Here is an 18,603-nt window from a genome sequence, read left to right on the forward strand (position 1 = left end):
AGTTACGACGATATGCCGATGTAATTTATTGATATGTATTATTTAATTTCACCAATTGTAGCTTTTGATATTTCGTTTTGTATATTTTTAAGAAACAATGCCACCATACTATTGAATTAAAGGTTAATTGCATCTTCCCGTTATGACATGTCTTCTTACCTTTTAGTATCAATATTTTAGACCCTTAACATCAGTGACAAGTCCATGAAGGACGGAACAGATGTATGGTTCTGTTTAATTCATTTTAGTTGTACTCTATCCTTCTCTAAAATGTGCTAATATCTTGTGTGTATTTTGTATAATTCAAACATGATATCAGGCAAAACCGCTGTCTTTTATTTTACAAGTCAATGTCTTTTATAATTTTTTCGGCATAGCCGTATAATATTCTCTTGGCCCGGATATGACGCGACAGGTGGCGTTACTGGTCAAGATGAAGTATGTGATTGGTCAATGTAGCGGTAAATGAAAAATGCAGGTATGCAGTTAAAAACGAAATAAAGTCAAGATTGATTGCAAGCTGAATAAGTGGATGTATCTTTTCAAATAATACATTAATAAAATCATATTCCTGATTCAAATGCAGTCTTATTACCACCAAAAATCATTCAAACTGATATAATTTTGTTTTCTGTGCTGAAACACATTAGTTCGTTCATTTATTTCACAAGCAGTTTTATGTTATAACCACCAGCATTAAAACTATGCCGTTTATCTTTTTTAAAGATATTTCTTGTTATCGTTATGATAACCCCTCCCCGCAAAAGTTCCGGGATATTTGCGTATTGTGAAAAGTAGAAAAATATTTGCGATTATGCTATTTCCCCCCAAAATTTTCCACTGTTTTAGAACTGAAATGAAATATTCCATATTCAGTAACAAAGACATACAGTACAGAAGGATATACAAAATGATGTGTTCTGGTCTTTTAGGTGACGAATAAGCTATAGTATACTATTTTAGTTCCTTTTCTTTTTTTGCAATAATTTGCAAAACGATTTCATTTATTTATTTATATAACTATTTATTTATTTATTTATTTATTTATATAACTATTTATTTATTTATTTATTTATTTATATATATCTATTTTTTTTGTTTATTTATTCATTTTATTTATTTGTTTATTTATTACCTCTTCTGTCCCGTTGCCGTCAATTCATGCAACATTTCCTCTAAATCGCTACTAGTCCTGAACGCCTGAATGGATTTGAATAAAATTTGCTCTGGAGTATTATATATTATTAGGCAAAGGATATATAATGTTGTACGGGTACACCTCAGAAGTGTGGCTACCCTAGGACCAGACCAGGTGTCAGGTTAGACAGATACGGGTGTTCCCTTAGCCCTAGTGTCGGACTACACAGATACGGGTGTTCCCTTAGTCCTGGTGTCGGGCTAGACAGATACGGGTGGTCCCTTAGCCCTAGTGTCGGACTAGACAGATACGGATGGTCCCTTAGCCCTGGTGTCGGACTAGACAGATACGGATGGTCCCTTAGACCTGGTGTCGGACTAGACAGATACGGGTGGTCCCTTAGCCCTGGTGTCGGACTAGACAGATACGGGTGGTCCCTTAGCCCTGGTGTCGGACTAGACAGATACGGATGGTCCCTTAGACCTGGTGTCGGACTAGACAGATACGGATGGTCCCTTAGCCCTGGTGTCGGACTAGACAGATACGGATGGTCCCTTAGACCTGGTGTCGGACTACACAGATACGGGTGTTACCTTAGACATAGTGTCGGACTAGACAGATACGGATGGTCCCTTAGCCCTGGTGTGGGACTAGACAGATACGGGTGGTTCCTTAGCCTTAGTGTCGGACTACACAGATACGGGTGGTCCCTTAGCCCTGGTGTCGGACTAGACAGATACGGATGGTCCCTTAGCCCTGGTGTCGGACTACACAGCTACAGGTGGTCCCTTAGACCTGGTGTCGGACTAGACAAATACGGGTGTTCCCTTAGCCTTAGTGTCGGACTACACAGATACGGGTGGTCGCTTAGCCCTGGTGTCGGACTAGACAGATACGGGTGGTCCCTTAGCCCTGGTGTCGGACTAGACAGATACGGGTGGTCCCTTAGCCCTGGTGTCGGACTAGACAGATACGGGTGGCCCTTAGCCCTAGTGTCGGACTAGACAGATACGGATGGTCCCTTAGCCCTGGTGTCGGACTAGACAGATACGGGTGGTCCCTTAGCCCTGGTGTCGGACTAGACAGATACGGGTGGCCCTTAGCCCTAGTGTCGGACTAGACAGATACGGATGGTCCCTTAGCCCTGGTGTCGGACTAGACAGATACGGGTGGTCCCTTAGCCCTGGTGTCGGACTAGACAGATACGGGTGGTCCCTTAGCCCTGGTGTCGGACTAGACAGATACGGGTGGTCCCTTAGCCCTAGTGTCGGACTAGACAGATACGGATGGTCCCTTAGCCCTGGTGTCGGACTAGACAGATACGGGTGGTCCCTTAGCCCTGGTGTCGGACTAGACAGATACGGGTGTTCCCTTAGCCTTAGTGTCGGACTAGACAGATACGGGTGGTCCCTTAGCCCTGGTGTCGGACTAGACAGATACGGGTGGTCCCTTAGCCCTGGTGTCGGACTAGACAGATACGGATGTTCCCTTAGCCCTGGTGTCGGACTAGACAGATACGGATGGTCCCTTAGCCCTGGTGTCGGGCTAGACAGATACGGGTGGTCCCTTAGCCCTAGTGTCGGACTAGACAGATACGGGTGGTCCCTTAGCCCTGGTGTCGGGCTAGACAGATACGGGTGGTCCCTTAGCCCTAGTGTCGGACTAGACAGATACGGATGGTCCCTTAGCCCTGGTGTCGGACTAGACAGATACGGGTGGTCCCTTAGGCCTGGTGTCGGACTACACAGATACGGGTGGTCCCTTAGCCCTGGTGTCGGGCTAGACAGATACGGGTGGTCCCTTAGCCCTGGTGACGGACTAGACAGATACGGGTGGTCCCTTAGCCCTGGTGTCGGGCTAGACAGATACGGGTGGTCCCTTAGCCCTAGTGTCGGACTAGACAGATACGGATGGTCCCTTAGCCCTGGTGTCGGACTAGACAGATACGGGTGGTCCCTTAGCCCTGGTGTCGGACTAGACAGATACGGATGGTCCCTTAGCCCTGGTGTCGGACTACACAGCTACAGGTGGTCCCTTAGACCTGGTGTCGGACTAGACAGATACGGGTGGTCCCTAAGCCCTGGTGTCGGACTAGACAGATACGGGTGGTCCCTTAGCCCTGGTGTCGGACTAGACAGATACGGATGTTCCCTTAGCCCTGGTGTCGGACTACACAGATACGGGTGGTCCCTTAGCCCTGGTGTCGGATTACACAGATACGGGTGGTCCCTTAGCCCTGGTGTCGGACTAGACAGATACGGGTGGTCCCTTAGCCCTGGTGTCGGACTAGACAGATACGGGTGTTCCCTTAGCCCTGGTGTCGGGCTAGACAGATACGGGTGGTCCGTTAGCCCTGGTGTCGGACTAGACAGATACGGGTGGTCCCTTAGACCTGGTGTCGGACTAGACAGATACGGGTGGTCCCTTAGACCTGGTGTCGGACTAGACAGATACGGGTGGTCCCTTAGCCCTGGTGTCGGACTAGACAGATACGGGTGGTCCCTAAGCCCTGGTGTCGGACTAGACAGATACGGATGGTCCCTTAGCCCTGGTGTCGGACTAGACAGATACGGATGGTCCCTTAGCCCTGGTGTCGGACTAGACAGATACGGGTGGTCCCTTAGCCCTGGTGTCGGACTAGACAGATACGGGTGGTCCCTAAGCCCTGGTGTCGGACTAGACAGATACGGATGGTCCCTTAGGCCTGGTGTCGGACTAGACAGATACGGGTGGTCCCTTATCCTTGGTGTCGGACTAGACAGATACGGGTGGTCCCTTAGCCCTGGTGTCGGACTAGACAGATACGGGTGGTCCCTTAGCCCTGGTGTCGGACTAGACAGATACGGGTGGTCCCTTAGACCTGGTGTCGGACTACACATATACGGGTGTTCCCTTAGCCCTGGTGTCGGACTAGACAGATACGGGTGGTCCCTTAGACCTGGTGTCGGACTAGACAGATACGGGTGGTCCCTTAGCCCTGGTGTCGGACTACACAGATACGGGTGGTCCCTTAGCCTTAGTGTCGGACTACACAGATACGGGTGGTCCCTTAGCCCTGGTGTCGGACTAGACAGATACGGGTGGTCCCTTAGCCCTGGTGTCGGACTAGACAGATACAGGTGGTCCCTTAGCCTTAGTGTCGGACTACACAGATACGGGTGGTCCCTTAGCCTTAGTGTCGGACTAGACAGATACGGGTGGTCCCTTAGCCCTGGTGTCGGACTACACAGATATGGATGTTCCCTTAGCCCTAGTGTCGGACTAAACAGATACGGGTGGTCCCTTAGCCCTGGTGTCGGACTAGACAGATACGGGTGGTCCCTTATCCTTGGTGTCGGACTAGACAGATACGGGTGGTCCCTTAGCCCTGGTGTCGGACTACACAGCTACAGGTGGTCCCTTAGCCTTAGTGTCGGACTACACAGATACGGGTGGTCCCTTAGCCCTGGTGTCGGACTAGACAGATACGGGTGGTCCCTTAGCCCTGGTGTCGGACTAGACAGATACGGGTGGTCCCTTAGCCTTAGTGTCGGACTAGACAGATACGGATGTTCCCTTAGCCCTGGTGTCGGACTAGACAGATACGGGTGGTCGCTTAGCCCTGGTGTCGGACTAGACAGATACGGGTGGTCCCTTAGCCCTGGTGTCGGACTAGACAGATACGGGTGGTCCCTTAGCCCTGGTGTCGGACTAGACAGATACGGATGGTCCCTTAGCCCTGGTGTCGGACTAGACAGATACGGGTGGTCCCTTAGCCCTGGTGTCGGGCTAGACAGATATCGGTGGTACCTTAGCCCTGGTATTGGACTAGACAGATACGGGTGGTCCCTTAGCCCTGGTGTCGGACTAGACAGATACGGGTGGTCCCTTAGTGTCGGACTAGACAGATACGGGTGGTCCCTTAGCCTTAGTGTCGGACTAGACAGATACGGGTGGTCCCTTAGCCCTGGTGTCGGACTAGACAGATACGGGTGGTCCCTTAGCCCTGGTGTCGGACTAGACAGATACAGGTGGTCCCTTAGCCTTAGTGTCGGACTACACAGATACGGGTGGTCCCTTAGCCTTAGTGTCGGACTAGACAGATACGGGTGGTCCCTTAGCCCTGGTGTCGGACTACACAGATATGGATGTTCCCTTAGCCCTAGTGTCGGACTAAACAGATACGGGTGGTCCCTTAGCCCTGGTGTCGGACTAGACAGATACGGGTGGTCCCTTATCCTTGGTGTCGGACTAGACAGATACGGGTGGTCCCTTAGCCCTGGTGTCGGACTACACAGCTACAGGTGGTCCCTTAGCCTTAGTGTCGGACTACACAGATACGGGTGGTCCCTTAGCCCTGGTGTCGGACTAGACATATACGGGTGGTCCCTTAGCCCTGGTGTCGGACTAGACAGATACGGGTGGTCCCTTAGCCTTAGTGTCGGACTAGACAGATACGGATGTTCCCTTAGCCCTGGTGTCGGACTAGACAGATACGGGTGGTCGCTTAGCCCTGGTGTCGGACTAGACAGATACGAGTGGTCCCTTAGCCCTGGTGTCGGACTAGACAGATACGGGTGGTCCCTTAGCCCTGGTGTCGGACTAGACAGATACGGATGGTCCCTTAGCCCTGGTGTCGGACTAGACAGATACGGGTGGTCCCTTAGCCCTGGTGTCGGGCTAGACAGATATCGGTGGTCCCTTAGCCCTGGTATTGGACTAGACAGATACGGGTGGTCCCTTAGCCCTGGTGTCGGACTAGACAGATACGGGTGGTCCCTTAGTGTCGGACTAGACAGATACGGGTGGTCCCTTAGCCTTAGTGTCGGACTAGACAGATACGGGTGGTCCCTTAGCCCTGGTGTCGGACTAGACAGATACGGGTGGTCCCTTAGCCCTGGTGTCGGATTACACAGATACGTTCGCTCCTTTATTTCTGGTGTCAGATTAGACAGGTACAAGTGCTTGTCAGACTGGACAGGTGCACTCTGGGTTTCTGTTTAGCTGTGAACCCTGTACATCGGCCTTCCTGATAAATGTAACTACTAATCGTTCCGACAGATGCACGAGATGCCGGGGGCTAAAATTTTCCCGGTACTTAGCGGTAACACCAGCCATGATCTACATGTGCTTTGGAAAGTATGTTATGATAGAACAAAATGTTTCAAACAGGTTCACACATATGGGGAAATAATGAGTCGTAATGCATTTCCAATACGCGAATAAAGCATTCTGTTGAGGTGATGAGAAAGATACATATGTGTACTTATATATGGAGACGATTCTGTGAAAAATGGTTGAGTTCAGTGATGTCTATACCGCGAACTCGTGTGTGTACTACTCTGTCTAACACTGATGTCTATTTCTCACACACAAGCGTGCCGTGTAGATCAATGGATTAATACGAGCTGTACAAAGTAAAACTGTGATACTTGTTATCCGTGTGTGTACGCTCCACACAACCTTACAGCAGGTAGTCTCTTTTCGTCCAATATTGGCGGGAATCTCGCGCTAGTAGCAGACGACCGTTTGCCTTCTTTGCAATGCCGGTTTCTGCCGCTACTGACAGAGCTCTGTGATGAGACTGTGATGTTGCTGGCTTCGCAGATACCGCCATTGTTGCCTCGGTGTGGCCTGATGTTAAATAGACGGGCTACTGCGGAAAGCCACGCGAAAATGTCTATTTGAAGGTGAAAAGCATGGATGGATAAACAACAAATTTGACGTCAAATCAATGCAGGATTGCTATATGTGAAACATGCGAGAAGGTTTGTATTTGGACATTCAACGTCCATGTGTATAATTGTCACCATGCAATGGACTAGTGCATTGGTGAGAAGCACATGGAATAACTACAGAGAAATTATATGGGAGTGTGTGTTCCTGGAGAAGCCTGGACACAACCATTCCTAGCGGTCCTAATCTTCACAGGGACGAGACTTTGGTGAATGAAATGGATGTGATTTCAGCCGAGGTTCCGTCTGCAGGACTGTTGATTAGCAAGAGGCTTATGTCTATGGTGATAGTTTCCATTGTAATGTATTTGTCAGTATCCGTGATCACGAGTTCTCGGCTTTCTACATTTCATCGATACCTTGTGTCGCATCTCTACAGTAAATTTATTACCAAAAAACATCACATTCACAAAAACTCCGAAGCATCCGTTGTTTGCTATTAAGCTGAAATGAAATCAGTTGTATAAATGTTTTTCAATTAACCAACTATAGTTAAACCATATGAAAATCTGCAATAATGCAAGTCTGTATAGGCGATATGTTAGAACTGTATAGTTAATGCATTGTTTGGTATGAGACAACCTTGTCAAGACACAACTGCAATAATGGATCTGTATATTGTGTGTATCCGTCTGTTTTCTTTCATTGCGACAATAGTCTTGTTTATGTCCCTAAATGTTCTCGATTTTGCGAACTGTTCAGATATAAGTCAACTGTCACGACTTCGGTATTTTGCTATAAAGAAAACGGAGCCGCCTCTGTATCAGAAACGGGACATATCCGCTGTGACCTCTACACCATTTATACAACGCAGAAAAGGAGGAAAATGCCAAAAGTGCAAGTTTAGCACTATCCTACATAGTTAGTACTTTGTCCAACAGGACTATGTCACAGACTGAGTGTAATAACGCCGGCTTTGAACCCCTTACGCTAGACGAATTTAATCTTCAATACTCAAAATCTCACTTCCATGATTTGTTTGCTTTACAAGCCGGGAAGGCTATAGACGTTGCTAATGGATTGACTAGTCTTCATTTTAATGAAAAAAGTGTCGATATTCGGGACCTAAATGATTCGCATGTGTCTGTGTATACTGCTATCCTTAAATATTATGTCCAAAATGACTCGCATATAACCGGAAGTGGGATAGCGTTTGAAAATGGATTCTTTCCATATGTTTCAAAATCAACTTCCGGGAGTTCTTTTCCTTCAAATTTGGGCGCAATTAATCCCATGTATAAAAATTCCGAGTATTATACAGTCCTTAAAGCCAGGAATTATTCAAAAGTGTGGAAAACAGAAGGCGCCTCAAAAGTAGCTGCTGAAAATCACACGGCCTACATTGGTAAACACGAAGGGTTTTGGACCGACCCTTACTTTGACTGTCGTAACCAGGAAAAATGGATCATTACCTATTCAGCACCGTTCTTCCGGCTTGTCCAAGATCAGCCGGCGTTTGGGTAAGTTATGTTGGTTTCTGTGATGTATGGGTTGCGTAAGATGTTTCAAAAGAAATACATTGGTTAAAAAAAATCCCCAAAATCAAACTTTGCTATCTGAATTGATTCTTGTACTATTAATACTTGTGTCCAGCCGTCCTACAAACCTCAATCTCTCTACTACTATAGAAAACAGTCGTCCTCGTGTATACAAACCTCAATCACTCTACTACTATAGAAAACAGCCGTCCTCGTGTATACAAACCTCAATCTCTCTACTATTATAGAAAACGGCCGTCCTCGTGTATACACACCTCAATCACTCTACTACTATAGAAAACAGTCGTCCTCGTGTATACAAACCTCAATCTCTCTACTACTATAGAAAACAGCCGTCCTCGTGTCTACAAACCTCAATCTCTCTACTACTATAGAAAACAGCCGTCCTCGTGTCTACAAACCTCAATCTCTCTACTACTATAGAAAACAGTCGTCCTCGTGTATACAAACCTCAATCACTCTACTACTATATAAAACAGTCGTCCTCGTGTATACAAACCTCAATCTCTCTACTACTATAGAAAACAGTCGTCCTCGTGTCTACAAACCTCAATCACTACTACTATATAAAACAGTCGTCCTCGTGTATACAAACCTCAATCACTCTAATACTATAGAAAACGGCCGTCCTCGTGTATACAAACCTCAATCACTCTACTACTATAGAAAACAGTCGTCCTCGTGTATACAAACCTCAATCACTCTACTACTATAGAAAACGGTCGTCCTCGTGTATACAAACCTCAATCACTCTACTACTATAGAAAACAGTCGTCCTCGTGTATACAAACCTCAATCTCTCTACTACTATAGAAAACGGTCGTCCTCGTGTATACAAACCTCAATCACTCTACTACTATAGAAAACGGCCGTCCTCGTGTATACAAACCTCAATCTCTCTACTACTATAGAAAACGGCCGTCCTCGTGTATACAAACCTCAATCTCTCTACTGCTATAGAAAACAGTCGTCCTCGTGTATACAAACCTGAATCTCTCTACTACTATAGAAAACAGTCGTCCTCGTGTATACAAACCTGAATCTCTCTTCTAATATATAAAACAGTCGTCCTCGTGTCTACAAACCTCAATCTCTCTACTACTATAGAAAACAGTCGTCCTCGTGTCTACAAACCTCAATCTCTCTACTACTATATAAAACAGCCGTTCTCGTGTATACAAACCTCAATCTCTCTACTACTATAGAAAACAGTCGTCCTCGTGTCTACAAACCTCAATATCTCTACTACTATAGAAAACAGCCGTCCTCGTGTCTACAAACCTCAATCTCTCTACTACTATATAAAACAGCCGTTCTCGTGTATACAAACCTCAATCTCTCTACTACTATAGAAAACAGTCGTCCTCGTGTCTACAAACCTCAATATCTCTACTACTATAGAAAACAGCCGTCCTCGTGTATACAAACCTCAATCTCTCTACTACTATAGAAAACAGCCGTCCTCGTGTCTACAAACCTCAATCACTCTACTACTATAGAAAATAGCCGCCCTCGTGTATACAAACCTCAATCTCTCTACTACTATATAAAACAGCCGTCCTCGTGTATACAAACCTCAATCACTCTACTACTATAGAAAACAGCCGTCCTCGTGTATACAAACCTCAATCTCTCTACTACTATATAAAACAGTCGTCCTCGTGTATACAAACCTCAATCTCTCTACTACTATATAAAACAGCCGTCCTCGTGTCTACAAACCTCAATCACTCTACTACTATAGAAAACAGCCGTCCTCGTGTCTACAAACCTCAATCTCTCTACTACTATAGTAACCTCAATCACTCTACTACTATATAAAACAGCCGTCCTCGTGTATGCTAACCTCAATCAATCTACTACTATATAAAACAGCCGTCCTCGTGTCTACAAACCTCAATCTCTCTACTACTATAGAAAACAGCCGTCCTCGTGTCTACAAACCTCAATCTCTCTACTACTATAGTAACCTCAATCACTCTACTACTATATAAAACAGCCGTCCTCGTGTATGCTAACCTCAATCAATCTACTACTATATAAAACAGTCGTCCTCGTGTATACAAACCTCAATCTCTCTACTACTATATAAAACAGCCGTCCTCGTGTATACAAACCTCAATCTCTCTACTACTATATAAAACAGCCGTCCTCGTGTATACAAACCTCAATCTCTCTACTACTATAGTAACCTCAATCACTCTACTACTATATAAAACAGCCGTCCTCGTGTATGCTAACCTCAATCAATCTACTACTATATAAAACAGCCGTCCTCGTGTCTACAAACCTCAATCTCTCTACTACTATATAAAACAGCCGTCCTCGTGTATATAAACCTCAATCTCTCTACTACTATATAAAACAGTCGTCCTCGTGTATACAAACCTCAATCACTCTACTACTATAGTAATCTCAATCTCTCTACTACTATAGAAAACAGTCGTCCTCGTGTCTACAAACCTCAATCACTCTACTACTATATAAAACAGTCGTCCTCGTGTATACAAACCTCAATCACTCTACTACTATATAAAACAGTCGTCCTCGTGTATACAAACCTCAATCTCTCTACTACTATAGAAAACAGCCGTCCTCGTGTCTACAAACCTCAATCCCTCTACTACTATAGAAAACAGTCGTCCTCGTGTATACAAACCTCAATCACTCTATTACTATAGAAAACAGCCGTCCTCGTGTCTACAAACCTCAATCTCTCTACTACTATAGAAAACAGCCGTCCTCGTGTCTACAAACCTCAATCACTCTACTACTATAGAAAACAGCCGTCCTCGTGTATGCTAACCTCAATCACTCTACTACTATAGAAAACAGCCGTCCTCGTGTATGCTAACCTCAATCTCTCTACTACTATAGAAAACAGCCGTCCTCGTGTATGCTAACCTCAATCACTCTACTACTATAGAAAACAGCCGTCCTCGTGTCTACAAACCTCAATCACTCTACTACTATAGAAAACAGCCGTCCTCGTGTCTACAAACCTCAATCTCTCTACTACTATATAAAACAGCCGTCCTCGTGTCTATAAACCTCAATCAATCTACCTTTATCGAGTATCGTGTAGACAGTTTACATCGTACCGTAAGACCTTAAGCTGTGTCTGATTTTATCGGCGTGTTGTCGAATTTGTCTGGAAAGTTGCCGTTTATTTTATCCGGGATGATATAGGAAATGTGCTCGAACCTCCCCTTAGGAGGTATGAAGTACGTCTTTTACAATGTATTTTAAGAACCTTTGTATTATGTATGGACCTCTATATAAAGGACCTTGTCTGTAACGGTCACTTTTCTCTGGCCCTTAAAGCCTTTTTGTGACCTTCATTGCCAGGTTTTCTATGTAAAGGACTTCTGTCTATAACGGTCGCTTTTCTCTGGCCCTTAAAGCCTTTTTGTGACCTTCATTGCCAGGTTTTCTATATAAAGGACCTTGTCAATAACGGTCACTTTTCTCTGGCCCTTAAAGCCTTTTTGTGACCTTCATTGCCAGGTTTTCTATGTAAAGGACTTCTGTCTATAACGGTCGCTTTTCTCTGGCCCTTAAAGCCTTTTTGTGACCTTCATTGCCAGGTTTTCTATATAAAGGACCTTGTCAATAACGGTCACTTTTCTCTGGCCCTTAAAGCCTTTGTGTGACCTTCATTGCCAGGTTTTCTATATAAAGGACTTCTGTCTATAACGGTTACTTTTCTCTGGCCCTTAAAGCCTTTGTGTGACCTTCATTGCCAGGTTTTCTATATAAAGGACCTTGTCAATAACGGTCACTTTTCTCTGGCCCTTAAAGCCTTTGTGTGACCTTCATTGCCAGGTTTTCTATATAAAGGACTTCTGTCTATAACGATCACTTTTCCCTGGCCCTTTGTGTGACCTTCATTACCAGGTTTTCTTTATAAAGGACTTCTGTCTATAACGGTCGGGTTTCTCTAGGTTTTAGGTTGTTTACCCACATAATTGTTAACTACCGACCATCCTTGTTGAAGATATTTCTGGGTACTTGTTACGAGTTGGTTTGTTGCATGAGAAGCCCCGACTTCAATGAGCTCACACGCAGTGTTTCTGACTCTGTGTGTGTTTAAAATACACAAACTTTTATATGCGATCTCATTATCACCGAATCTCGGTGTGGGTCTTCCTTAACGAACATCTCGAGGATAAGTATCAAAGAGTCCGCTCCCCATACTACTTACATAATATATATGTCTCGTAAGTAATGGTCTAATACGGCACTGGGTCCGACTAAACCTATGTTCGGTGGACGATGTGTAATACCGTATTTTACCGGGTATAAGTCCGGGGGTGGGGGTCGGGGTCGGGTGGGGAGGTTACTGCACTGAAAATGGACAAAAGTGCGGGATTGGGGGGGGGGGGGGGGGGGGGGTTACTGAACTGAAAATGGACACAAGTGGGGAATGGGCTTATCCTCGGATATGGCCCTATAGAACAGGGGGAAATTGGCCGTTCTTTGGAGTATAATATGGAAGAGGATAACCCGATCTACATCAATGAACTCTGACTGCAATATTAAAAAAAAAATAATGCAATTCATCGATGGAGTTTGTCAAAGCATATTGCAGGTGATAGGGCAAATCGTAAGGTACATACGTTAGATATGTTGTTTTCAGTCACCGCATCATTTAGGTTGAGGTAAAGAAACACAAAAATGATAATAATGTTAGGGTTAACTTTTCGAGATGATTTAACTAGTCTTAATGTTACAAATCTGACGAGAAAATACAATTTGATTTCATAAGAAATAAAGATAACGACAATGAAATTATTCTCGTAAACTGATACAATGTAGAGAATTATATACAGGACATATACATGTACATACATTGATACAGTATAGAAAATTGTATACAGGACATATACATGTTCATACATTGATACAATGTAGATAATTGTATACAGGACATATACATGTTCATACATTGATACAGTGTAGAGAATTATATACAGGACATATACATGTAATACATTGATACATTGTAGAGAATTATATACAGGACATATATACATGTACATACATTGATACAGTGTAGATAATTGTATACAGGACATATGCGTGTACATACATTGATACAGTGTAGAGAATTATATACAGGACATATACATGTACATACATTGATACAGTGTAGAGAATTATATACAGGACATATACATGTACATACATTGATACAGTGTAGAGAATTATATACAGGACATATACATGTACATACATTGATACAGTGTAGAGAATTATATACAGGACATATACGTGTACATACATTGATACAGTGTAGATGATACAGTGTAGAGAATTATATACAGGACATATACATGTACATACATTGATATGAAAGGGTACTAATTAGCAGAATTGAGTCAGTCAATTTTAATTTTCACTGAATTCGCCATTAATTTCAAAATCAAACAGAAAATTGACCTTTAAACTTTGAATATTTCAAAATAGCATCTTGAGATTTTTTCCTAGTGGATAATATTTTTCGATCATAGCAGTTGAACAAATATAACGTTCGACTCCAGACAATTTCGTTTTAATTACAAGTGTTTCAAATTTCAATTTTCTCTAGATATTTTCCCACCTGCCATGCTCAATCGATAATAATACTTTTCATCTTCGAAAGTTACAGTAAGCATTAGCTCATTGTGGAGAGAGATGTATCAAGTATTTTTCTAAACGTAAATCTTGCATGTAAATTCTGTAGTTGGTCTCTTTTGGAGAATTGAAAACATTGTTTTCTAATTACATCTGAACAACTCTTTAAGTGTGTGGAAAACTGTATCTAAGAGAAAGTTAGCGTTTCCCTCGTCAAAACACAGAACATGTTGATATATTTATAACTTCATCACTTTCTCTCCTTTATAAGATACTATATTACTAACTGATGCAGCTTCCTGAGGCACAAAACCGACAACAGCAAAAACAACTGTTTTAAACGATAATTTCTTTCCAGTTTCTGTAGCTTATGAAAGAGATGTTTTTACAGTGCCTTGCAGTGTATGATTATGATTTAAAACTAAATTACATAGAAGGGGCCGCGGTGGCCGAGTGGTTAAGGTGTCCCGACACTTTATCACTAGCCCTCCACCTCTGGGTTGCGCGTAGGGCAGTTGCCAGGTACTGACTGTAGGCCGGTAGTTTTTCTCCGGGTACTCCGGCTTTCCTCAACCTCAAAAACCTGGCACGTCCTTAAATGACCTTGACTGTTAATAGGACGTTAAACAAAAAACAAACCAAACCAAACATAGAAATGTTTCATCTAGTGTCATAAATAAAGTTATCTGTGATATCATTCTTTGTACATTATTTCGCTATAATCTCACCATTAAGTTTGTACAGGGCCTTATTGTAAATTAGACAATGTCTACATTTATTGTGATATACAAAAGGCTTTATCTACCAAATTTCTGTATCCTGATGTCAAACTGACCATCCGCATCCGTTTTAAGATGGTTTAATCAATCGGTTTTAAAGCTGTGGTCAGAGGTGTGGTCATTTTGAAAGTTGATATCGTCGCGAGACGTCCGAAGTAACGGACGGGTCGAAGCAGGGGATTGTTTTTTAGATGAAAAAGTTGATCTATGAGTTATCATACTATATTACTTCGCGAATAATTGGTTTCTGGTCGATCCGGATATTTGTCATCTCGACCCAGACAATGGTGTATTGGAACAACCTGTTGACTTGCCATGCATGTCTCGACATTTTGAAATATCTTACTAAATTTATATACTTGTAAATCCTGACATACTGTGGTATTCTGCTCTTCTCAACACACTACACTCGACAATATGTGCATAGCTGTTGATAGGACGTTAAACAATACAAACCCAAACCAACCCCGCACAATGCTGGCGAAAAGTAAGTTTTAAGTTATTTTTATCCTACTACCTTGCGTCCGTGATCCTTCTGTCAGTCAAAATCAATTTCTTAATTATTTAAGTGTCCGACTTTTGCTATACAGAAAATGTACGTACGCAGATGATACAGGGATTATATCGGTGATAAAAAAAACACCGATATGGACTAATGACACAATTTTAAAATTGATAGAAGTGTTTCTATAATCCATCATTATTTGTATACCTTAAAGCGAGATAAAGATATTTGGATCATTTTGTTTAACGTTCTTATAACAGTCAGGGTCGTTTAAGGACGTGCCAGGATTTTGAGGTGGAGGAAAGCCGGAGTACCCGCAGAAAAACCACCAAACGGTCAGCACCAGGTAACTGCCCCACGTGGCTTTCAAACTCGACCCAAGGTGGAGGGCTAGTGATAAAGTGCCGGGAAACCGTAGCCACCGCTAGGCGGGGTATCCGTGTAGTAGTTGGTGACTACCTCACTGAACATCATACATGAGGCCAGTCGCATGGCATCCAGAGCAATTAGGGTAAAGTGTCTTAAGAGCCCAAAACAACAACACAAACCGGTCCGATTCTCAGCTTCCCGAGAAACCGACAAATGTTGTGCATGTATATCATTATGAAGCATTCGTGATGCGGGTTATAAAGGTCAACGTTTGGAGCGGAAAAACTGCACTTGTTTTAGTGTAACATTTGATTGTTACAGAGATAACACAAACAGATATCTCCAGATCAGAAAGGCAAATGGTCCTTCTTCTGTCTTGTATCGATGTGGTCTCAAATGGTTTGGGCGCCAAGATACCGATGTTTTATCTTGTTAATTTATCTGTATGCTCGCGGTACACTAATACATTAGACCCTACAACAGTTTGATGTTTCTTTTAAATAAAGCGTGCACTTGGTACAGGAAATGAATACCCAGCCTGGAGAATCATTATCACCGTGATGGGGTATTGGGAGCGAATCTAAACTGCTAACATTCCCTCGATTAACCAATCGGTTAGCCCACCATTTATTCGTCGGATGAGTCGTTGATACTCAAATGTCAGACATTTTCAGCCAACAACTTTCGGCCAGAAAATGGACATTGTATAAATATTTAATACGAAATTCACGGACGTCTGTAATTCAAGACTAAGCGTAGGCGACCTATAAGTTCGTTTTATGTAATAGAAAATGGAAACTTTTTCACTGGCAGATTTAAGCGGTAGGGGGAGCTAAAATTGTATGAATCTATCGTGAAATACACTAGAATGCAGGATTTTGCATTTACCTGCTAAAATTTGTTCCAGGGGGAGTACCCCCGGACCCCCCGTAGTGTGACACGCGGGGGTCCGCGGGTCCAACTGAAATTCTGTATCCGACCTTGGTATTGTACCGTCATATACAGATAGGTACTGGTGTCTAATGTACCGTTATATACAGATAGGTACTGGTGTCTAATGTACCGTTATATACAGATAGGTACTGGTGTCTAATGTACCGTTATATACAGATAGGTACTGGTGTCTAATGTACCGTTATATATAGATAGGTACTGGTGTCTAATGTACCGTTATATATAGATAGGTACTGGTGTCTAATGTACCGTTATATATAGATAGGTACTGGTGTCTAATGTACCGTTATATATAGATAGGTACTGGTGTCTAATGTACCGTTATATATAGATAGGTACTGGTGTACCGTTATATATAGATAGGTACTGGTGTATACTGTACCGTTATATACAGATAGGTACTGGTGTCTAATGTACCGTTATATACAGATAGGTACTGGTGTCTAATGTACCGTTATATACAGATAGGTACTGGTGTACCGTTATATACAGATAGGTACTGGTGTCTAATGTACCGTTATATACAGATAGGTACTGGTGTACCGTTATATATAGATAGGTACTGGTGTCTAATGTACCGTTATATACAGATAGGTACTGGTGTCTAATGTACCGTTATATATAGATAGGTACTGGTGTCTAATGTACCGTTATATATAGATAGGTACTGGTGTATACTGTACCGTTATATACAGATAGGTACTGGTGTATACTGTACCGTTATATACAGATAGGTACTGGTGTATACTGTACCGTTATATATAGATAGGTACTGGTGTACCGTTATATACAGATAGGTACTGGTGTCTAATGTACCGTTATATATAGATAGGTACTGGTGTACCGTTATATACAGATAGGTACTGGTGTACCGTTATATACAGATAGGTACTGGTGTCTAATGTACCGTTATATACAGATAGGTACTGGTGTATACTGTACCGTTATATATAGATAGGTACTGGTGTCTAATGTACCGTTATATACAGATAGGTACTGGTGTATACTTTACCGTTATATACAGATAGGTACTGGTGTCTAATGTACCGTTATATACAGATAGGTACTGATGTACCGTTATATACAGATAGGTACTGGTGTATACTGTACCGTTATATATAGATAGGTACTGGTGTCTAATGTACCGTTATATACAGATAGGTACTGGTGTCTAATGTACCGTTATTAGCTCACCTGGACCGAAGGTCCGGTGAGCTTATGCCATGGTGCGGCGTCCGTCGTCCGTCGTCCGTCCGTCAACATTTGCTTCAAATCGCTACTAGTCAAAAAGTTCTTATTGGATTTTGACCAAATTTGGTCAGAAACATCCCTGGCAGAAGGGGATCAGATTTTGCATAAATGGTGACTCTGACCCCAAAGGGGCCTGAGGGGCGGGGCCCAATAGGGGAAATTGAGGCAATTCCTTTAAATCGCTACTAGTCATAAAGTTATGAATGGATTTGAACCCAATTTGGTCAGAAACATCCTTCAGGGAAGGGGAACAGATTTTGCATAAATGGTGACTCTGACCCCCAAGGGGCCAAAGGAGTGGGGCCTAATGGGGAAATAGAGGTAATTCCTTCAAATCGCTACTAGTCATAAAGTTATGAATGGATTTGAACCCAATTTAGTCAGAAACATCCTTTGGGGAAGGGGAACAGATTTTGCATAAATGGTTACTCTGACCCCCAAGGGTCCAAAGGGGCGGGGCCTAATGGGGAAATAGAGGTAATTCCTTCAAAATGCTACTAGTCATAAAGTTATGAATGGATTTGAACCCAATTTGGTCAGAAACATCCTTCAGGGAAGGGGATCAGATTTTGCATAAATGGTGACTCTGACCCCCAAGGGGCCTGAGGGGCGGGGCCCAATAGGGGAAATTAAGGCAATTCCTTTAAATCGCTACTAGTCATAAAGTTATGAATGGATTTGAACCCAATTTGGTCAGAAACATCCTTTGGGGAAGGGGAACAGATTTTGCATAAATGGTGACTCTGACCCCCAAGGGGCCAAAGGGGCGGGGCCTAAT

General features: G+C 43.3%; 2 protein-coding genes across 4 annotated transcripts in view; one reads left to right on the top strand and one right to left on the bottom strand.

Annotated features, from left to right (window-relative positions):
- Window positions 1-1,292: 1,292 nt before the first annotated feature.
- On the bottom strand, window positions 1,293-6,734 carry LOC117317493 (proline-rich protein 36-like). The gene is made up of 6 exons (XM_033872304.1): window positions 6,641-6,734; window positions 5,420-6,053; window positions 4,529-5,251; window positions 3,164-4,360; window positions 2,267-3,112; window positions 1,293-1,710 (listed from the first exon to the last, which is right to left on the bottom strand). Exons 1-6 carry the CDS (start codon window positions 6,732-6,734, stop codon window positions 1,293-1,295), a joined length of 3,912 nt encoding a protein of 1,303 aa, XP_033728195.1.
- The window catches only part of LOC117317668 (probable G-protein coupled receptor 158), a 51,644-nt gene continuing 39,748 nt past the window's right edge, over window positions 6,708-18,603 (top strand). For all 3 annotated transcript variants that reach the window (XR_004530220.1, XR_004530221.1, XM_033872540.1), the window contains exon 1: window positions 6,708-8,312. Coding sequence is in view for 1 of the 3 variants with exons in the window: in XM_033872540.1 (XP_033728431.1) it covers window positions 7,738-8,312 (575 nt within the window). In the remaining 2 variants the exon portion in view is untranslated. The remainder of the gene's footprint in view (window positions 8,313-18,603) is intronic.

Source organism: Pecten maximus, chromosome 19 (genome assembly GCF_902652985.1).
Source record: "Pecten maximus chromosome 19, xPecMax1.1, whole genome shotgun sequence".
NCBI lineage: Eukaryota > Metazoa > Mollusca > Bivalvia > Pectinida > Pectinidae > Pecten > Pecten maximus.